A 22,614-nucleotide genomic window follows, 5' to 3' on the forward strand; every position below is an offset into this window, starting at 1 on the left:
AAATAATTGCCTATCTGAGGAATGACTGACTCTATTCACCAACATGTGAAAAAGCAAAGTGCTCTGATATTCGTGGCTAGAATGTCCTTAGAATGGCAAATGGTCACTTTTCTCAATTTAGCTGTTTTATTTGCATTGTTGTTATTTTCAACTAAGACTGCTATGTGTAGTGGCAGAAATAAAAAAGAAAATCCTAAAGAACAAAATGTATCTCTTCTGAACTCCACATGCACTCATCATCACTCAGAGTACATACAAGAAAACAGCATGGTAGTAGTAATGGCTACAGCATGTTTTTATGTTTTACATCAAAATTACAAACACATCCAACGATCATAGTGCTTATTCCATAATTCCAATGATTTAATGAAATGTTAATTATTGCATAGACCTCAGGAAGTCACCTTTTACTCTCTTTGCACTCCTAACAACCTTTGACATAAGGTGTGACAAATTGATTCCAAACGTAGTTGCAGGAAAAAGGGCAGGAAAGCTCTGCTCTGCCTTGTGGGTGTTGTAGTCTTTCTGCTGACTATCTGCCTAGTCAGAAATAGGAAGCTGGACTCTAAGTCCCATAGCTCCCACTAGAGCCTACTGCACAGGCTCAGAGACCATATGCTCCGAGGGGGTGACTACATTGTGTCTATTGTATGGTTGTTGTTTTTTTTGTTGTTGTTGTTGTTTTTCCTTGGCATTTTGTACGTTTCACAGGAGGTTTAAATCGGGAGGTTTAAATCGGCATGGCAGATGAGCAAGAAATTATGTGCAAACTCGAGAGCATCAAGGAGATCAGGTACGTTTGCTTTGTGCCGCATCAGTTACTTGAAACAGCTTTCTCAGGGGAGTGGAGGAGTTGCATCGATCTGAAAGTACCTATTGTGCCCCCGAGGGAAAGCAAACCACCCCTGGGCTTTATGATAAGAGCTGAAATTACATTTTTCTAAATAGGGCAGGAGCATCTGCAACCGGGAAGTGGCAGCAGAAGGTGCAGCAAAGGGCAATGATGGTCATACATTTCAGAGAATTAGCTCAATGACACCGTAACACGAGAGGGAAGAATGTGGGGGTGGTGTTGGGCTGCAGGTGTTTTCTTTTAAGCATTTTGAAGTATTATTTCGCATTCCTGAGTCGCTCTGTCATAAATCTATTATTTTGCCTTGCCCACTCCCATCATTCCCTGGCAGGAGCCTTAACAAGCTGGGAAAGGAAGGGCAGAAAGCAAACAGAGCATGACAGCAAAAGCCAAGGATGGATGTGCCCCTGAGAATGGCATGTTTAAGTGTCTGAGCAGGACATGGATGTCTGGGCACAGCCAGGCAGAGACCAGTGGGAGGATGTGTGGCTGCTCAACTGTCAGGGTGGCCGATCTCCCTGGGCAGTCAGTGCTGGAGGTCAGCTTTAGCTGGGATTGCAGCCTGCGAGGGAGTGTGGAATTTGTGCGTGTGCTAGGAGGGGGGAGCATCGGAGCCTGTGAAGTAGCCAGTGTTTATCTGGTTTCTTTCTACTCTCCCTTTCCTGGGCAGAGATGTGGCCCACTACCTAGAGGCAGAGAGATGGCTAAGGTGGGCAGGGAGAGCAAGAAGTCTTCCTACCTGCTGTTTCTGGCCACCACCCTGAAGTGGTGAGCAGGGCCACATGTACTGGGGTGACAGAGTGCCGTGGTGGTGATGGATGAGGACATGACAGCATGGGCTTTCTCTGCCATCATCTTGAGAATCTGCCACAAGGCAGGCAGCTGTCTCTCTCTGCTTTTCTGTGCAACACGACACATGAAGAATTTGTACATAGTGTTCTTTGTACGGTGAATTGCAGAATGCCTTGAAGAAGGGGGGGAGTCATAAACAATGAACAGCAACATATGTGCCCATGTTGGGTGTATGTATTTTTCTGAGCTTTAGGTAGGACATTTTCACTCTTTGACACAGGACACTGATATTCAGGATAGGGCCTGAGCTGTCTATATTTAGCAGGAATTCATGCACCCAACAGCCAGAATGCATTACAAAGAAAGTGATTTGGTATGTAGCCAGGAGCTGAAAGGTGAGGTGGTGGTGGGTAACCCCAGAGTGGAAGGAAGTGTTTTGGGGCATGACACCTGAAGACAGGCTATCAGTGGGGATATTTGCGAGAGAAGCAGGGGACAAAGGTGCTGCTGCCTGGCCCTGCACGCACATGGCTGCAGAGACATCTTTCTGGCTGAACAGCACCTCTAGCAAGCACACTTCACCTGTGGAAAGAGGTGAATTAGGCAGCAATGTATGGGCCTCGGCCTTCTTCACTTGATACCATGAAGATGAACCAAGATCAGGCAAAAATTTTTATCTAACATCCCAAAACTACATGTAGAAAGAGATGGAATAACACATGCTTTTCAGAAAAAGAACAACACTTTTCTACGTAACTGTTATTGGACGGGCTCCTTTAAAATACAGATCTAAATATGGCCTATTACAGTTTGAGGTACAAATATTCTAACACTGGCTTTAAATATCTCATTAAATTATCTTTCCAGACAAAGTGGTATCCTATATTTGGAAATTTATGATGCATTCAATTTTATGACAGTATATTCAAATGGGACATTTAAACTGTAATTAGGACATTTTTTATATTAGTTTATGGTATAAGGTACTGTAAAGGTGACATTACTACCTTTATTGTACAATGAGGTATCAAGAAATTTGCTTGAATATATTTTAATTTAAAAAATCAAAAGCAAATCCTGCCTGCAGCATTCTTGACAATTTTGAGTCTCCTTTCACAAAATGTGTTCAAATAAACTACCTATTTAAAATGTCTTCTCATTCTGTGAAAAAAAAAATCATTCAAAATTGCTATAAGAAACTCTTATCTTTACAAAGCAAACACACCTTTGATGGATTTGGCAGGCTTTATTTTAATCTGCGTTCCATGTACTATTCTATAGGCAAAGGAAAACAAACAAACAAACAAAAAAGCCCTCACAATTAAAATCAAAGAAATTGCCAATTTCTGTAGCTGCACTCTGTCATTTATTAAAGGCAGCTCAGCTGGGTTTTTGATGGAATTCTGGAAAAAAAAAAACAACTATATTCTCAAAACCTGTATACATAGATTCAAAAAAGACATAATTTGCTGGAATTGCTGTTGTCAGTAAATGTATATATGTGCCACCAATCCAAACGTATCTGCACATGCTTATTGATATGCATTGAGTAGTTTCACAGAACTAACCTTAGGTGTAAAATTAAGCAAATACATAAAGACTGGACCTCAGTGTTCTGACTGGGAGGAGATCAAAGAGAATGAGAGCGAACTTACCCATCACAGATGCTATTTTCACTGCTCAATGCCCTACTGTGGTATTAAGTAGTCACTTAGCGACTACCGTTACCATTGCAATCTAAGAACTTAAATAGAAGGGCAAAGAACACGAGAGAGCAGAATTCATTAGGCAGTGTAGAAATCACAACCGCAGTTTTTGTTTCAAAACATCACAGCATTTTGCCTGATGCTAACAGAGTTCTAATTTGTATGCACTTTTTCTTTCCTATACCAAAAGCTAATCATTTGGTCTGAAACAATCCCCTGCAATGCATTTGTTGTGGCAGTTTGGCAGAGCACAGAAGCCAGTGACTAGTAACAGTGAGGAAAGTGATCAATTTCCATTTTCTCGGGTGAATGCATTCCATAAATACAAGAGAGGAAACAGGGATAAAACTGGGGACAAGTACTCCCAGTTTCAGTAATCAAAGCTGGTATTGCTAAGTATATGGAAACAACGAGGCTGAATGAAAACAGGAGTAGCTGGTTGGAGGATACTTTTTAGTGGGATATTGCCACATTTAAAATAGAAGACAGAGATGATCTCTTTTACTGGTTTGAGTCCAATATTCATGTTCAGACTAGTAAATACTCTTCAGACTAGTGAGTACTGAGACTGAGGGACTACCTCATTGCAGCCTACAGCTTCTTCTCAAGGGGAGCAGAGGGGCAGGCGCTGATCTCTTCTCTTTGGTGACAGTGACAGGACCTGAGGAAAGGGCATGGATCTGGAACAGGGCCAGTTCTGGTTGGGCGTTAGGAAAGCCTGCCCGAGTTCAAGAAGCCTTTGGCCAACACTCTCAAACATACAGTCTGATTTTTAGCTGGTCCTGTGTGGAGCCAGGAGTTGGGCTCAATGATCCTTGTGGGTTCCTTCCATCTGAGGATATTCTGTGATTCTAGGACATTCCAGCTAACTTTGATAACTTTTGTGGTCCTCCTCTGGTCTGGCTTTAACAGGTCCACATCTTTCTCGTGCTGAGGGCTTCAGAGCTGGATGCTGTACTGCAGGTGGGGTCTCACAGGGTCAGAATAGAGGGAGAGAACCAACTCCCTCTTAGTTCTGAATACGTTTTGAAGAAGTTATTTATGATACTGTTTTTATTTCTTGTAGCTTTATAAGCTCCTGAAATGAGAGAGAGAACAACTTTGACTATAATTCTTGAAATAGATAATGAGAGTTAGTTGTCCCAGGGACTGACCCAGCTTTCTGCCATTCTCTTCAGCAAATGGTGGAAGACTGTTGTGCCAGTTCCCTATGCCAGTTATGTCTGAGGCAGTCAGTAAAAGGATTAACAAAACTTGGGGCATAAGTGTTTACTGTACTCATTGAGACTGATTTGGAGAACAGGAACAAAGGATTCAAAGGCACATGTGAGTCTTCCCAAGAGGGAGGGTGACAGGCAAGATCTGGTCGGAATAGTCAGAAGCAAGAATAGAATCTATACAGACACTTGCCATATACTTTAAAGAAGAGTCCTCAGGCTAGCTCTAAAATTTCTTTTGGCATCTTGGTTGGAGCAGGAGAAAACAGTAACTCTGTTAAAGACAAGGATAACAAGGAAGGTCAGAGGTGGTACTGTACAATTACCTGAAATGTGACATTGGAGGTTCTTGTTATAAACATTTAAGTGTTGTTGACACCTGGGTTATGGCATATCATATTCTAACCTAAAGTACAGGAAAAATAACTAAGGCTTCTTGGTTAACTAAATCACAGAATCACAGAAACAAGACCAGGAACAAGAACAGTTTGTTTGCTCTGTTCAGTGACTAGTACAACTGCTGAATCACAAGAGCAGTAGACTGTTCTGCTGCTTAAAGCTGTCTGATGACTGAAACTCACACCCCTTAATTGTTAGCTTTGCAGAGGGAGCAATGGACAGGGTTTCTGAACACTTTTGCAATGGAATGACAGATTGGCCCTTTTTTTTTTTTAATTAGAATGCAGGACACTGGTAGAAACATTTACAATACGTGAAATGTACGAGATTTTACAAAGAACCAAGAACTTGTCATGGTGTACCTACAAGTGGGATGTTGGTGGTGAATGTCATCTTGGGTTTTTACTACTCTGACATGTCATTGCTCTGGAATTTTCTTTAATCTGAACTTGAAGTTAGCATTGTAGCAGTTCAAATTACTGTCCACATAGTAGTAGTCAATGTATAGGATATTATAGTAACTTCCATTTCATTTTAAATATCTCAGAATCCTGTTTTAAATCTTTCATATTTTCTGGATTTCTCTACTTTGGAACAAGGTTTTAATCTCATTTAACTGATACAGTAGAACTCTCAGTACAAATTCTCTGAATCTGCAGTAACTATTACATTTTTACAATGTACTCTTAATTTCATATTTCTGTATACGCAAGTTTGATATAATCTCATACATTAGAAATGCTCAGCAAAAGAGCTGGGATTAGAATTCAGTTCTCTCATTGCACCTTATGTTTTTTCAGACATACTTAGTTTCATTCTTGTCTATTACTGCTACCTGCTTCTTCCATCTATTCATGTATAAAGTGACACCTTGACAAATATTTTGCAGTGACTTTATGTTGTCTCTCTATATTTGTAATTATCACTTGGATCCAGGAATAAGACTTTGCAGATGGAAAAAATAAAGGCACGACTGAAAGCAGAATTTGAAGCATTGGAGTCTGAGGAGAGGCACCTGAAAGAATACAAACAGGAAATGGACCTGCTGCTGCAAGAGAAGATGGCCCATGTGGAGGAGCTGCGTCTGATCCATGCTGATATTAATGTGGTATGCAACAGTCCAGCTGCAGGCAGTCTAAGACAGTTGTATATGAATCAAGCCACAGGTTGTAGAATTGCATGCAATGTGCAATGTGCAATTCACACACCAAACTATGATTGGTTGAATAATCTGGACTTTACAGCACCATCCTAGGATCCTACAAAAAGTGCCAATTAAATTTACTTCATGCTAATTGTTTTTTTCCTGTCTGAAAGGTGGGATATTTTATAATGTGAGCTTAGAAACCATTTGGACGAAGGGGTTATATTGCCAAGCCCATTCTAGCTATTACCTCACTATTAGTCATAGTAACATAATTCTGACAGTCCCATAGAAAACCATTCTTCCTGTTAGTCTCTTCTCATCCAGCAGCTGAAGGCAGCTAGCTGGGACTTTTGATTGCTTTTTGTTTTGGTTTGGTTTTTATGTTTTGTATTTTTTTTCTGAAGAAAAGGGATTTGGGGAAAACATATGTGAAGTTCTTAGCAAAAGTTAGTTTACCTTCATCACTGAGTAGAACTACCAAACATTACCAGAGTACAGTAAGAAGCACCAGCCAGAAGGAAATTAATACAATTATAATTAATTAATTATAAGAGAATCTATTTCAGATGGAGAACACTATCAAGCAATCTGAGAATGATCTCAACAAGCTCTTGGAATCTACTCGTCGCCTGCATGAGGAGTACAAACCCCTGAAGGAGCATGTAGATGCTCTGCGGATGACTCTGGGCTTGCAGAGGCTGCCAGATCTGTGTGAGGAGGAAGAGAAACTGTCCCTTGAGTAAGTCTCCAAAACAAACATTATCTGGGTTTATATTTATAAATCTAACTAATAATCTAGCTCTTAATTTTATTCTTTGGTTTTGTCATTCTGCTTTGGTAGGTGGAAGAAAGAACTTAACAGGTATGCATGAAAAGAAAAAGTTATCAAAAAGGAGATGTGGGAGCACATGTATATGATAACATTATTTTAATTTGTTGGAAGTTAGATTATTCCAAGCTGCAAACTCTACATATGATGTGTAAAAATTTGAGAGTTTTTGTTTGTCTAGATTTTATATTGTATATTGTTTTTTCTAACAAGGTATTTTTTTCCTGATTTTTTTTTTTTTTTTGCTTATTTAGCAGACATAGAAGACAATACAAGAAAGGCATACAAAGCAATTATTCTTCAGTTGATTTGTGGTCCTCCTAGTCACATTTGATTTTTTTTTTTTTGCTGCATGCATATGGCAGTGCCATTTAGACATCTACCTGTGACCATAAAAACTAAAAGTTTACCCTAGATGTGAAATAGATTTGGATAATGACATCAGTTTCATTTTTCAAGGCATAACCTAGAAGGTGGCAGAATTAGCTACTATTCAAAGAGCAGTGTCCTTTGTTTAACAGATCAGTTTTAAATGCAATTGATGTTTTAAGAAAACTACATTTCTTAATGCCCAGCACATTTGGCATCACTTTAACTAACACACAGTTTTCAAGATTTCTCAGGATTTCTTCAGAAATGCAGTTTTCTGTTCAAAGCAGCTTGACACCACAAAGAAATGTATAAATCTGTTGCATTAAAAATATTAACAGAATAAAAATAGAAATAGAGAGTTTGACAGTGGTACATCTAAAGCTGTTAAAGATTAAGTATGTACACTGTATATTTTCTAGCCTATTAGTTTTATATTTAGTTGTAAATCAAGATGCCTTAGAAGCTAACAGTCATTTCCATTCTTCTTAAATCTGTCTGATGTGCTCAAATGTAGAGGAACATACCAGCAACTCTATTTAAGAATTAGTCCAAGAGGTGTCTAAATGTAGGCAATTTGATTCTAATGGGGAAATGTAATAGAGAAATATGGTCCATTATATTTTAACACATATTATCCCTTAAAAATAATGAAATAGTCCAGAAGGTGTTTATTTTTATTTATTTATTTATTTTGGTCTAGCTACTTTGAAAAGCAGAAAGCAGAATGGCAGACAGAACCACAGGAGCCTCCCATTCCAGAATCTCTGGCTGCAGCTGCAGCAGCTGCCCAACAGCTGCAAGTGGCTAGGAAACAAGATACCAGACAGACAGCAACTTTCAGACAACAGCCACCTCCAATGAAGGTCAGGAGATGGAATGTGCTGTTTTTTCTCTCGTGTCATTGAAATATACAATCTTTATAAAATTGATCAGTAGTTACAAAAAGTAAAAATGATGCGTCCTGATTCTGATTTTTTTTTCTTCAGGAGTTCATATCAAAAGCAATCCCAGCAGACTTAAACTAGTAGCACCAGTCATCAAGGGTTCACAAGGCTTTATTTTGACTCCTTTATGACCTAAGAATCTCCATAGAGATGCAGGCAATTCTCACTTTGTGTTTCATGTGAGAGAAAGGCATGGAAGAAAGATGCTGGGTAAAAGAAGGACCAATAGCTGGGAGGTAATCCACAATGGATACATATTAGAAGCAATGCACGTATTTTAGGAGGAAATACAACTATTCGTGGTAGAAATTACCAGAGAAGGTTATTGATTCTGTACTTGTTGGTATCTTCAAATCAAGATTAATACGTGGATTAGTTCAACCTAACTGTAAGCACTTAAGTGAGGTGTACTACTTTGAACAGTCATACTCAGCTCTTTCTGTAGTCAGTAGAAACAGAAAAGTAATTGCATACTATCCATCCCACCCTAGTTTCAAAGATTCATGGACTAGGAAGGCAAACTCAGGTATGTATATTTCATAGTTATGTACTTACTATCTAGAGTTAGGTCAGCAAAAATCCTTTCTGAGAGTAATACACTTCAGTCAAATGGAAGTTTGAGGGCTGAGTATGGAACAAAAAGGTAGAGTGCTGTATCTTGTGTTAAATATGTAGAATTAGTCTAATCACCCTCTCTGCCTTGAATGCTGTGAAATTGCAGTCAGACGTCACTATAACTTCTCTGACTCAGTGAACTATTACCCTTGTAGACATATTTAAAGCACATGGAAAGCTTAAAATGAAATGGAATTTAGTTCTGAGATTATTAATACAGGCCTGACCCATGTGTTTACTGAACTGTAGTTTAAATACAATGAGATACATTACTTTTTCCTTTGGCCTGAAGTTACTGTACAGTCTAGAGACCTGGATATAAAATTTAGCATTGGATTGCCCTTAAAGGCAAGAAGTCTTGCCTTGGTTATTCTTTTCAGTATTGATACTCAATAACCCATGTATCAATGCCACTTAAATGTTTATAACAAAAGGCTGCAATGTCGCATTTCAGGCATGTTTATCGTGTCACCAACAAATTCATCGGAATGCACCCATATGTCCACTCTGCAAAGCAAAGAGCCGATCTCGGAATCCCAAAAAGCCCAAGAGGAAACAGGATGAATGAAACCCAGAAGACTGACAAGCAAAATGTGACCTCTTCCAATACCCTTCCAGTAGAACTGTAAATTTGGCCAGACTTTACTGAAGTGCAGACTCAAGTATGACCAACCCTTTGTTTTCTATCCAATGCAATGTAAGCACAATGTTCCTGTCCTGTCTTAATTTCCTTCTGGCCCTTAGGGTTTAGTTTTAAGAAAATAAGTACTAATGGTGCTACAATTTTAACATTTCAGTCATTCCATCTTTTGGACTCATAAGCAACACAGAATTCTTACACAGCTATCCTAAATGCCAGACTACACCTACTGGCCAAATGTGATTACTACAAATGCTTTTATGTCTAAAAACAGATGTTACTAAAAGATTATTCTTATTTTCCTATTTTCTGATAATAGGAGACTATTTGAAATGCAGAAAAATCTGTTTGTTTGTTTGTTTCACGAAAGAACAATTTGTTTTCCATGCTGGTATGATTGTGTAGGCTTGGGTATCAAGTAGAACTTTTTTTTTTTTTTTTTTTTTTTTTTTTAATATGGGACATGTTCAGGAAAAAAAGAAATGGTTTATACAAGAAATCAGTGTATTAAGGCCACAAGTGAATTTTGATTTACTGGAGTTTGATTGTATCGTTCCATCAAATTTGGCTTAACATTTGGAGGAGGGATCCAGTTATAGTCTGTGTGTGAAGTACTAAAAATTACATAATTTGTGTCATCTTTAGCATCTTAATGTGATATTATTTTCAGCAGTCAGAAGACTAATTTATTTAAATATAAGGTTTAAATGAATACATTAGTAGTCCTCCTAGGCTCTAGGGCAAACAAGCTCACTGTAGTTCTCTAGGAAACATGCATCAAATACCCCAAACTTCTACGTCCACAGACTGCAACAGTAGCCATTCTGCACGTCTCCCCTTCCTGGTTTCTATAGCAGAAATCTTTGGCAGAGGTATTATCTGTTGGATCACAGGGAAGTTCAATATCATGTGCTGGTAACAGTGTCAACTAAAAAATGATGTATTTCACTAGAACTGTCTGTTTTTTGCTTCTTTTTTATTTTTATTTTTTGGGGGGGAGGGGTTGTTTTTCTCCCTGACCAAAACTTCCCATTGTTGTATCTTTTAATAAGCCATTATGAGGTTAGTTTTATTTCATCCTGTATTTTTTTTTCTTGCTCTGCATGTGTGACAAAAGAACCCCAATTAGAGGATCCTGCAGACCCCTCCCTTTATCTCTGTCTTCCCTATTTCATCTGATGCAGCTGCAGTTTCTCCAACAGGGAGGGTGGCAGCAACCCAACTACAGAACAGGGCCTTCAGACTTACTTATTTCTAATTCCAGTTTTGTCACCAACTTTTTTGACTAAACTGATCTTAAGTATTATATATTCTTTTCACTAAGTTCAGGAGACAGGGACTGCCTGTTTGCATTCAGCCTCTCTTTTTAGCCCATGTTTTCCTGTATTATTATGCTAGAATGGATATATTGAGAATTTTGCTTGTTAAAAAGGAAGGACAAGGAAGCCCCAGGTCTCTGGTAAGAACTTTGCTAAGTGCTATGGACTCTACAAATACACATAAAACACTTTTGCTGTCCAAATCACACACATTGCTATTAATTTCCAAACTCATCCATAAAATACGTGAATATTTTATTGAATATAGCCTTATAGCTTATGCCAAGTTCAGTCAGTATTCTCCCATTTTAATGTTTGATAGCCAAATAAATATCTGTCAACAGCAGAGGCAGAATATGGACTATGTTTCCCTGACAACATGTAAAAAGCAGATTCTGTGAGCTGCTTTACTGGGATTTGGTCTCTGAGTGATGATGGAGAGCATGACCCCATCCTCCCTTCACGAGAATGCAGTAGTGTCCTAACTATCCTTCTGCATGTTTCCAACACAAATACTGGATTCTGTTTTTAAATGTCAGAGAGGCCATATGCTGTGTATCCTACTCAGAGCAATTCCTACTGAGCTTAAAGGAAAACATACACAGAGTTAAAGAACAGCATATGGACTCTTTCCTCCAAACTGCACGCATGGAAGCAGCATACTTTTATGGTAGATATTGCTAAGTTTCAGAAGTAGTGACAATGGAGAGTGGGTGAATGGCTTGCAATGAAGTAGTGCATGAAGAGGCACAGATATGCAGAACTGACTTACAGTCCTGAAAGTTCCAAAATAGATGGGGTTAGTCCTAACTGTTCTTACTTTGCTGTTACTTTGCCAGGTTCTTTGTTTCTTTGGAGATCTCTAGAGCTCTAAACTGAAGCATGCTTAATGATTCCTAACATCATTCCTAAACACCATTTCCTAACTCTGTATTTTTACTTTTTTCTTTTTTTAACTAGTCCCTAGTGCCCTCATGTTTAACAAGTTTTTTTATGATTATCTTTAAAGAGACAAAGTGTATGACATAGTGTGTTTGTATCAATCACATACTAGTGTTTAGACATTTGTTTTCACATCCTTTATGAAGTTCAGTCACATGAATAGTTCTTGTTGCTGAGGATGAGTCAAACTACTTCAAGAAGACAAAATCCGTATTATTTAATAAGGGATACTGGGATCATAGGGAAGGGGGGAAGCAGTATCTTTCTTAGGGAACTGTTAATCTTTTCTCTCACAGATTAATTAAGAAAGGTGACTGAAGAGCTCTTCTTGTGACAACCTTGGCCCTTTTTCTCCCTGCCACCTTTCTCAAGAGACTTGAGAGATAATTATGAAATCCTGAATCCTTGTTCTGTTAATCAGAGAAGGAAGCTGTCTGAAGAACAGTTTTTACTATAAAACTACGGCACTTCTGCACTGTGAAGCAACAATGGCCTTTTCCTTTGTACCTAAAGTTTTTTTCAGGATATTTCTTCACTTGTCTTAAATTCATTCTTATTTAGCTTAGATTCTCTTGATAGCCACAAAGAAACCCCTCTTGTGGATGCTGAGAGGCTATTTAAGCCTTGAATAGTTTACAGGACTTTTATATTACTAACCTTTGGTTTGACCCTGGCTTTGTCATTCCCTTTTCAATGAGTAATCAAATGATAACAGAATCACTGGACTCTTTTGTTGTAGATGGTTTCCAGGGCTGTTCCCTACTTCCTCACTTGCTTCAAATGGTATAGTCCTGTTCTTTTGCAACCAAGTGGCACAGAATTCACAAGCCACCACCCTGCCATAAGATCACATTAAAAGGATGAGAGCATTGTACTGTGTTTAATGACTTCAGAAGTATTCACACCCAGGTCAGGGTTGAGTAGTTGTTCAAACTTTAGTGCCAAGGACACCGTTATCTGTAGAGAAAAGCCAAATTCTAACACTTGCGCTTACTGAATTTTAACTTTAGCTTTCTAAATAGCACACTTGCGGCTGACTGAACCTGCCGATGGCTTCAAGTTACAGAATCTGCTTGTGAAAGAATAGCAATAGAGGTGCTGTTCTAAATACCCAACTAATCAAGAAGTCAAGACTTTTTATTACTTTAAATAAATAAATGAAAGTGCTTTCTCTTATTTTACAGTTTTCTAAGTCCTCCAACATAGGTTTTCCATGTTAGCATTTAGATATTTTAGCAATACCTGGAGTTTCACTGGCTTCTGTGTTCTAAATATTTTATTCTTCTGACCAGGAGTAACCTGTTAAAGTTGTCTGTACAGTCCTTTTTAATAAATGTTTGTTACATGTCATGCTTTCTTCATGCAGAGTATTTTCACAACTGTTATTTGCTTTTGCTACTGAGAAGCAGCTGTATCCTGAAAGGTAAATCCCAGATCTCTAATTTTACAGTATGCAATTAGCCCCAATTCCGTTATACCTTCATAGAAACTTTATGGTCATAAATATGGGGAAAGAAATACCTGTGAGCTTAGAAAGTAGAAAGGAAAAGGAAATAGCAAGACAGACTTTAACCTAACCAAAGTTCTCAGTAACATTTATTGAACACAAAACACTGTGTGCTTAGGCTCCAAGATCTCTGCAAATGCATAACAGTCACAGAAACGACATCCATTTTCATGTTTGTTTGTTCTTTCTTCTTGGTCTCACCCACATGACCTGGGCTTGGCATGGCGAACGGAAGTGCTAAACCTTGATTGGGAAGGTGAGTGGAGAAAAGTTGAAAAACAGGAATGTTTTTTGGTTTGGTAGTCTATTGGTCAACCTCTATGTGTCTCTTCAGGTGATGAAGAAACTAGCAACATCCTTGTAGTTTTCTGTGGTCCACACTGAGGATGGATTCTGACCCCTGAGAATTAAGTCAAGGGGTAAATACTGTGTGTGTTGGGGGTGGTTGGCAGGGGGAGGCGGGGAGTTGCCTAGCAGATTGTCTATCTGACGTCAGCAGCAGAGCAGGTCAGTTGACTGCCGTTTTGCTTCTGAGGAGGGTGTTGCACTGGAAGCAGCTTGGCTGGCGTGTCATTCCTTAGAAGGAACCATTCAAAGGAAACAAAGGAGAAAAAAAAAAGGGTGGGAGGAGGAGAGAGGAGGAGGGGTGGTATTTAATCCCCACCAGAAGAATTCTTATTAGTTTATGATTTTGATTGCTTTTCTTAATAATTATAGGGGGTGGGGAGAGAGAGAGAGATGATGCATTTTAAGCTTATCTAAGTAATGGGTTAGTGATAGGACGGAGGGAAAATCAGCATTCCCAATTAATCCAGAACGTCTCTCGAGTTCTGTCTCGCAACAATTGTTGTATTTGCACCCAGATGCCTAGAAACACTGACGAGGCCTTGTCCCCGATTGCTATTCTGTTAGCAGCAGTAACTGTGTCTGGATTCTCTAGAATTCTAAAAATGACGCATCATACTCAGTCCCGGGCAGGAACAGATTTTGAAGTTGAGCTCCCTACCCATAATCCTGGCTACAACATAGCATGTTGTCAAAGCTGCATTTTAAACGACACTGACAAAAACTCACGGGACAATAGTAGTGACCCCTGGGTATGGAAATGTTATCCATGAAGTAGGGAATTATCCGTACTGTACCGAGTATGGTAGCTACGGGGATGCTAATATACACAATGCACACCAGATAAAACGGGAGAATCCCGTAACCAAATGGCCTGTCCCGAATGGCAAGGGGTGGAAATTGCGATTCTCAGGAGATGTACTAAGAGTCTTGGGTTCCTTTTCTGCCTTCCCCCTAAGGCCTTGGGTACATTGGATTCACCCTGGGAAGGACATATTGCTCAGGGCAGTTATTTCCTACCTGAGACAACGTGGGGTGTGTTCTGCTGTTTTCACTTGTGGTTTTCAGCACAGTTTGCACTGCTTCTGTTATTGAGAAAATGGTTTGGGAAGATGTGTCTGCCGTTTCTCAAGATTTTCTGCCACTGCCTGCTGGCAGAAAAAATCAGTAATGCAGGTGGAGCCATGTAGGACTTCCCCGAGGTAAGCCTTCAATGGACGGGGACCCTAAACTTGTGCACTGAGCATTCAAGACAAATGTCTGTGGCACAAAGATCAAGGATGACTTCTCAGAGGTAAGCAGCTTTCCCTTTGTCTCCCCGTCCTCTCAGGAGCCGTCTTTACTATGGTTGTACACACTGCAGGCTCACAACACTCGTTTTCTCCTCTACTTAGTATTCCTAGTCCCTGACTGGTGGTGGGTCAAAGTCTACGGGTTGATGTGTTTCCAAATTGAAAGAGATGAGTACATCTATTTAAGGTGACATCTAGTAGGATCGTTTAAAGTAAATTAATCTATATAGTAGTAGGTGCCTTTATTGCATGCAGCTCTTCTTCAGGTGAGTAATTCTTATAGCATAAGTAATTCTTTTCCCATGTTTCATTCATGGTGTTTGTAGCGTGCCTCTTTATGTGTGTGTTTGGCCTGGAGCTGTCCTGCCTGGCAATTAGTGATGGTAGCTAAAGTGGAGTTCCATCAGTGCAATAATACATTGTCCTGACTGTTTTGGAAAAGACATCTGGTCTGTCTCTGGGCGAATACTCAAGCTCTGGGCGAGTACTCAAGGGCAGCTGGCACAGAGTCTTTTTGCTTTTTTTCCAGCAGTAGGTAAACATTAGGAGGAACCAGTCAAAGGAAACAGCGCTTTCTGGAACCGTCAAGTTCTTGTTCGGCAACTTAGTGACTGGTTTGATCTACTTCACAGGTGTAGAGGCAAGTGGACTGCCCTTTTGAAATAATAAAATTAAAAACATAAAGTTTGTCAAACATGGCAGTGCACGTTTGCAGTCTGTTTATTGCTTTTGCCAGTGGTAGATAACATTTATAAGGAATCGGTCAAAGGAAAGAGCGCCTTCTGGAACTGTGAAGCTCTGTGTTGGCAACTCGATGACTGGCTGGACCTACTGTCCATCTCCAGAGGGAAGCAGATTGCTGTTTTGAAATTAAAAAATACTAATAAAAAAAAAATAAATATGGTGCTGCTCTATGGTGCCCAGAGGACTGCCACTCTGCATGGCAGTTAAAAAGAATGTGGTTTGGAGTTGGAGAGCGGCAGAGGTAAAGCAGCTGGGAAGAGAGACACAAGTATTGCAGTAGGTAGGCTGTGGTTATGAGGTGCCTCAGGATGTGCTTTTTGTCTTGTTTCCGCCCTTCCCTCGTGCAGCCTTGGAGAGATGAAGTCCCCATGGTGTGGAGTGGTGCAAAAAGGTGAGAGGGTTGTCAGCCTGGTCAGTTTCCTTCACCAATACTTAGGCAAGTCTTTGAAGAGAAATAGCCTGGTTGCTTGTGCTGCACCCTGTTGAACTAAGCCAGACCAAAAACAGGGCTGCTGTTCCTCCTGCTCTCTTTGTCTCTTCTCATCTTGCAAAGGAATGGTCCAGCAATTCGGGTTAATAGGGGATAAGAGAACAAAGGGGTTTCAGAATAACTGCTAACTGTTATGACTATTGCATGGGGCACTATGCAAGTCTCTGACATCCAGCCAAGATGGACAAAGGAGAAGGACAAGGGAAAAGCCTGGGAGGAAGACTATGAGCCTTCAGTACTAGAGACCCCCAGAGGGACCACCAGAGACTGATAACACATGCGCCAGTGGGCGGGTTCGGATTCCAGGAACTAATTATAATAACCCTGCCTTTTCTATAAGTAGTAATGAATATGTATTAGCCTAGGAGCATAAAAAACAGCCGCCTGATGTAACTTGTGTGCGTCTTGGTGGAGCAGAGACTCCCGGTGCACCCAGTGCTGTTTGCTTACCTCTATTCATTTAATAAATTGTAAACTTTGATTATAATCCTGTTTGGGACTTAGTCATTTATTACAACAACCTTGTAAAATGCAGACAACCAGAATCCTTACCGCCATTAGGCAGAAATCACGGTGTAAGAAACATTACCACCTCAAAGAGTAAAAGCCTCAAAAGAAATGTGACTTGTAACAGGCCAGCAGCTGTGTATTTTCTGTGAAGCACCAGATAGAGTATGAACCTGGATTGCACAGTTAATGGGGAAACAGGGGAGGGTCCTGGTCCTTGGGAGGGGAAAAAAAAAGTATATAAACTGTGTATGGAATTAGTAGGCGCCCTCCTGCTTGCGGGACCCCCGCCATTGTAATCTCAAATAAAAATGCTACTGTACTGAGATCCTCTCCTGAGCCTATGTTATTTTCCAAAGATTGATTCACGATTTTAAGGTTTCAGGGATAGGGCACTAGGGTTGGGTTTCAGGGTAAGCGTTCTCAGGGTTTATGTTTAGGATTTTAAAGTTTTTACGGTTGGAGTTTTAACAGTTAGGATTTTAGGGATTTGGGGGTTAGGGTTTTAAGGGTTTCAGGGTTAGTATGTTAGGGTTTTAGAGTTTTTTGGGTTGTAGTGTTGATAGGTTTTTTAGGGTTATGGTCTTAGGGTTTTATTTTTGGTCAGTTATTTAGGGTTAGAGTTTTAAGATCTTATTTTTCTTTTTTCAGGTTAGGTTCTCCAGGGTTAGGGTTTTGAGTGTCTTAATGTTTTGAGTTGGCTTTGGGTTTTGAGCATCCTATTTTTGGGGGTTTGGGCATCTTAATTTTGTGGGTTTGGGATTTGAGCGTCTTAATTTATTGTGTTAGGGGTTTTAGGCATAGGTCTTCAGGGGTTTAGTGTGGTAAATAGTTTGAGTTAGGTCAGTAGGGGTTTCGAGGATTTTTAGGGTTAGGGCTTGAGGCTTTTTTGTGTAAGGGCGGTAAGGGCTAGGGTTACAGCGAGTGCTGCTAAATGTAGTTCTCGAAAACTCGGCCTCTGATTGGCCGTGCCGGCTGTCCAGGGAATTCTGGTAGGTGTAGTTTTCCGGCACCAGGCTTCCGGAAGGCCATGTTGAGTGCCCAGAGCATGTCGGGAAGTGTAGTTCTCGGGAACTAGGGTTAGGGTTAGAGGTTGGGGTAGGGGTTAGTGTAAGGGTTAGGGGGTTAGGGTTAGAGGGTTAGGGCTAGGGTTAAGGGTTAGGGTTACGGGTTAGGGTTTTTTGGGGGTTTTTAGGGATTTTTTTTCTGGGGATGAAATGGAATTAATTTTGTTGGTGTATAATCTGTTCTGCTCTAAATAAAAGTTTGAGCTAATTCCAGTTAAGAAAGTTCCAGTTACTTGCTGGGTTGTATTGTCCTTTTAATATTCAAAGCTGCAGCAAAAGCATGGGGATTGTTGCTTCTAGAAACACCCCAGTTCTCTTGTCTGCACTCTGCATGCTGTTGAGCTAAAGCAGATTAAAAAATAAATAAATACAGGAAACATGCACACAAAAAACCAGCAATAACAAAAAAAACCACCATTGGCTGACTTGTTGTGAATGCAACGATCATTTAATCCCTTTGTTTTCCCAGGTGGAGTGGATGATACTGGCTGCACTGTTGGAGCTTGGACTCGGAGGGGAACACATGAGCACAATCGTATGTTGCATCAGTAGTAGTCAGCATTGTGGAGGAGGTGAGCAATGGGGCTGGTGTCCTAGTGAATGCTGGTACTCTGTTTTTTGCAGCTGATGATGAGCCTTCAATTGACTAAGATGACAATCAGTGCCTGTGCATTTCTTGAGGCGGAGGGACTTTACCATGCAGCAACCTGAGAGCTAAGTTGGGGGGCACCTGGTATTTGCATATGTGGGGTGGCTAATGGGAGCCGGGAGCCAGAGCAGCATGGAGCCAGCTGGCTGAATAGACTTGGTGGCACTGTGAGGGTGGTTGAGGCTGGGTCACGTTCAGGCTGCTTGTGGCTGGGTCAGCAGGCTAATAGAAGGAGCAGGATTATTTTGTAGTGTGAGTGCGTGCACCAGGCAGGACAGTTTCCTTCAGTTTGTCTGTCTTGTGGTGTTGCTTCTGTAGTGTCTGTTCTGTGCTTCTCGGGTCTTGATATCCTCCTGGCTTTTTACACTGGACTGACTAGACAGGTGACTTGGTAGCGGTGCTGAAGGGCCTCCATGCTTGTTTTGTCATCATGATTCTGATCTCAGCACTTCTTGTCTTGCAGTCGCTGCTTGAAATGCAGATCTGTTTCAGGTCTTGTGCATCATATTGGGTTTGAGATCGCGTCTGTTTCCATCCTCACTCTTGCAGAAGTCATCTGGGCCGCATCAGGAGCTCTTGCTTGGGAATTGATTTCCTAAGTGTCTTCTTAGGGGGTTTTCAGTCCCCATCCTTCTGGTCTCTTGTCTGGAAGGCAGGCTTTTTAGGCCTCCATTATCCCGGTTCTGGCAGTTGCTTTCAGTCGCGTGTCGTGACATTTGAGTCTCCGCAGGGTTACTCTTTGTTTCAGTTGGAGACTCAGGTGTAGATAATGAGGGTGGTGCTCCGAGGACACCCTCCCTGTAAAGACACGAGGCGAATGCGAGGAGGAGGCGGAGCTGCGCCAATGAGCGTGGAGCGAAGGGCGGGCGCAGAGGCTTCGTGGGCGGGGCACGCGGCCGGCGAGGTGCGGGGAGGGAGAGGCGGGGCGCGGGGCGGGGCATGCAAATTTATGGCGGGGCCCAGCTAATCGGGCGCGCGGAGGCCCGAACGGGCCGCTGGGAGGCCCCAGCGACGAGGCGGCGGGGCGCTTGGGGGTCGCGGCTGCGAGCGGAGCGTCGGCGAGGGCGGGCGAGGGCGGCGGGTTGAGGCCCGGGAGGGCGGGGGCGGGCGGTGGAGCAGTGGCCGTGAGGTCGGGGTGGTGGGCGCGGGAGCGGGTGGCGCGGGGGAGGGTTGGTGGGCATCGCTTCTCGGCCTTTTGGCTAAGATCAAGTGTAGTATCTGTTCTTATCAGTTTAATATCTGATACGTCCTCGATGAGAGGACTTTATATTAAACGGATTTTTGGGCTCGGGAGTTGGATCCGGAGCTTGCTCCCTCCGCTCCGCGCATCGTCCCGGTATTGCAGTACCTCCGGGAACGGTGCACCTCCCTCGGGAGGTTGCTGTGCGAGTGCAAAGACAGAGCTGGCCAGTGGGGGGCGGGGGTGAGCAGCTGCCGCCCGGCCGCCGCAGGCTTCCCGGCTCGGCGGAGGGCACGGCGCGGCCCCGCGCGTGAGCTCGCTTCCCGCCTCGCTGCCCCTTCCGCGGGCCGGAACGGCTCTCTGCCCCCTCGCGCTCCCGCCAGCGCCTGCCGCCCCTTTGCACTGGGCAAGCGGCCGTCTCCAGCGGCCGGGGCGGCAGGTCGCCTACTGCGGCCGGGGCGCGGCGGGGGCAGCGTGGTTCTGAAGGTTTTCTGTGGCTTGCAGCTGGGGCTGGCGAGAGAGGGAGTTAGGAGAATCTGATTGGGTAGAGAGAGAGCGCTGGCAGCACGCAACTAGGATGCTCCCTGCTGTCTCTGCCGACTATGCTGCGTTGTGCAAAATAACTAAAGCAAGAAGCCTCGGGCCCCTTGCCGAGGTCAGTCTCTTCATAAGAGCGGGAGCCTGTCTTAAGAAACGGGCAGAAACCGGTCCTGCGCATGGACAGGAGCCAAGGAGCAACCGACTCTGCGCAAAGACAAGAGGGCAGCTAGCGGGGACGAGGAAGAGCCACCAACCTTCATCCCCATGACCCCCGATGACCGCCACCGGGAGACACTGCATGAGCGCGGGTGGGGGGGTGCTTGTGGAAATGACTTCTCGAACTGCTTTTAACGTGAGGCGGGGACGGGCTGTGAATACGTGTAGGCGCACTGTGAAACTTCGTGCAAATGTAACTCTTTGCTGCGTAGAACCGCGGCAAATTACCGCGTCCGGTGCACATGACTTTGGCGGGACTACGCCCCCGTGCTGCCCAGCGCTGAATAAACAGACCTACTTTTGCAGTCTTACTGATTGTGGACTCTGTTTGCCGCAAGTCAGTTTGGCGAGCCGGCTGGGAGAGACGTTCTGCTCGCTCGGCTGCGGGATCGGCTGCGGAGCGGACGCCCCTAGGTGCACCCCGAGCATTTTACTCGGGGGAGCCTCTGCTCTGAGCCGCTCACCGCGGGAGTAGACAAAGACCTCCTGAGGCCGCGGACAAACGGTCAGCTTTACAGTACGGGAAGGGCCTGTAAGTCGTACGGGTGGCCGGGGCGGCTGGTAAGTCACGCAGAGACATCTGGCGTGCAGCAGAGTCCCCGTATGGGAGGAGGGTACGCTACAGGCTGACCGATAGAGATGTCGAGGGGGGGGTCGCTGGCCGACAGAGATGTCGGGGGGGGGGGGGGGGGGGGTCGCTGGCCGATAGAGCGGCCGCTAGAGATCTTGGGAGTAGATGGAGCAAATGCGAGGTTACCGCTGCCTCCCAGTTTTGGGAGCCAGGATGGACCTGCTAATGACTGCATAAGAAGCAGGAGAAGGGTAAGCGGGCCTCTCGAAATTGTGACAAGGTTACCCGGGTAATAGCAGCAGCTGCTGGAGGGATGTTAACTGGAGTGGTAATAATTGTGTGTCTTATTTGTAGGTGTCTGGGTATGTCACGTTGAAAGCATTGGCGTAAGTGTGTGTGTTTGAGACAAAGTGCTGTTGTGAAGTGACTTACGAACACGTTTGGTTGTTGTTTTAAGTGATATATTCTTATGGTGTGAGCGAGGAGTGCAGGGGGCCTCTTTGCGTGACGGCGTGATTGTGCTGGGTGAGCGAGACGCAGCATCGCCGCGAAGCGAGTGCGGCGTTCCAATCCGCGGTCCCGTATCCTCCGCGAGGGGAGCGGCCGGGGACGAACGAAGCGCACGACAGACCAAAAGGAAGTGCTGTTTGATCCAAGTGTTGACTGGTGGTGCCCAATATATGCGCCCGGCGGTGCATCTCGTAATCCCATTTTTGTTCTTAAATGTTTGGAGTGTGACAAGGAGGAAGGTGGCGGCGTTATCTAAGTGACAGTTTAGAAGTCTGGATATATTTGCTGTGGTGTTTGGTCGGTTTCCCAGGTATCGTCTGACCGATTATCAAAGTGGCAGAATGGAGAAAGTCGCTTCTGTGGTGGTTTGGCCTTGAGCCCTTGGGAATTTGGTAAGAAGGGGGAGAGCGAATTTATTTAGGCCTCAATACCTTTTCAAGCCCCCATATTGATGGATACGTAGGAGTGATTCCTTGTTTTGTGCGAGCTTACTAACAAAGTACATGAGAAAAATTGGCACTCGGCTTGAAATTCGGCCCTGCTGAAATGTAAATTTTGTGGAAAAGGTGGTACTGTTTGTCTAGAAGACGGAGGGCTGAGTGCTTCAGGTGTCTTCCCGAAGTCCTGTGGATTTCTGATTGGAACGGGGCTCATCAATAATCTGAAATAGTAACGTTTGTACGTGGACAGAAGAGTTGAATCCCAGAGAATTGGGACATTTGGGAAGAAGATTAGGAAAAGAGAGTAAAAACCTGTCACTGGAGCCCCAGGTGTGGCTAATGAGGGTGGTGATCTGGGCAGCCCCTCCTCATAAAAGGGCTGCACCTGGGTGAGGGTGGCAGCTGTGGGGCTGGTGGAGGAGGAAGGCGGTGAGGGGGCTGTAGTTGCAGATTGTCTGCCTTGCAGCCCCTCTGCTGCTTGGGGCAGCCAAGCTGGGTCCGGAAAGGTCTTTAGAGAAACCTTGGAGCACGGTGAGGTTACTGTGCGTTGCTGGGACCATGGCAAGGAAGAAGGTGCGTGCAAGCAGGAGTTCCTGGGATCACGGAAGTCCTGGGCAGCAGGGCTGCCTGTGTGCTGAGGCTGGGGGAGGACTCGCCGAAAGTTGGGGTGGGCGGGTGGGCGCGCGCAGGCACGGTGAGCCCCGTATGCGAGGAAAGCCCTGCACGTCTGTGCACGTGCTGTCATTCTTCACGAATCTGAGCGACTCTTCCTGTAACGCCC

The 22,614-nt window shown here is 43.4% G+C and overlaps 1 protein-coding gene and 1 non-coding gene across 11 annotated transcripts; both read left to right on the top strand.

Annotated features, from left to right (window-relative positions):
• Positions 1-567: 567 nt before the first annotated feature.
• Positions 568-16,993, top strand: ZC4H2 (zinc finger C4H2-type containing). 10 transcript variants are annotated; one of them, XR_011811765.1, is made up of 8 exons: positions 568-793; positions 5,904-6,075; positions 6,681-6,853; positions 8,016-8,178; positions 9,329-9,571; positions 13,142-13,198; positions 13,518-13,538; positions 13,617-16,993. XR_011811765.1 is itself a non-coding variant. In XM_005020893.6 (5 exons), the coding sequence occupies exons 1-5, from the start codon at positions 741-743 to the stop codon at positions 9,440-9,442; spliced, it is 675 nt and encodes a 224-aa protein (XP_005020950.1). In that variant the 5' UTR covers positions 569-740; the 3' UTR covers positions 9,443-13,125. The 10 variants fall into 10 exon arrangements, 1 of the variants encoding a protein (XP_005020950.1); XR_011811767.1 differs by having other exon boundaries at positions 13,182-13,198; XR_011811761.1 differs by having other exon boundaries at positions 13,142-13,538.
• A 2,562-nt stretch (positions 16,994-19,555) lies between these two features.
• Positions 19,556-19,746, top strand: LOC119717984 (U2 spliceosomal RNA). The gene has a single exon (XR_005268464.2). It is a non-coding gene; the product is annotated as a U2 spliceosomal RNA (small nuclear RNA).
• Positions 19,747-22,614: the final 2,868 nt, after the last annotated feature.

This window comes from Anas platyrhynchos, chromosome 10 (genome assembly GCF_047663525.1).
Source record: "Anas platyrhynchos isolate ZD024472 breed Pekin duck chromosome 10, IASCAAS_PekinDuck_T2T, whole genome shotgun sequence".
Lineage (NCBI taxonomy): Eukaryota > Metazoa > Chordata > Aves > Anseriformes > Anatidae > Anas > Anas platyrhynchos.

What these genes read in the sequence shown, in the direction of transcription:
- ZC4H2 (XM_005020893.6), top strand. Translation starts at nt 741, where the DNA reads ATGGCAGATGAGCAAGAAATTATGTGCAAACTCGAGAGCATCAAGGAG. An exon ending in GAGAGCATCAAGGAGATCAG is followed by an intron (nt 794 to 5,903) that starts GTACGTTTGCTT and finishes ACTTGGATCCAG; the next exon opens with GAATAAGACTTTGCAGATGG. An exon ending in GAAGAGAAACTGTCCCTTGA is followed by an intron (nt 6,854 to 8,015) that starts GTAAGTCTCCAA and finishes ATTTTGGTCTAG; the next exon opens with CTACTTTGAAAAGCAGAAAG.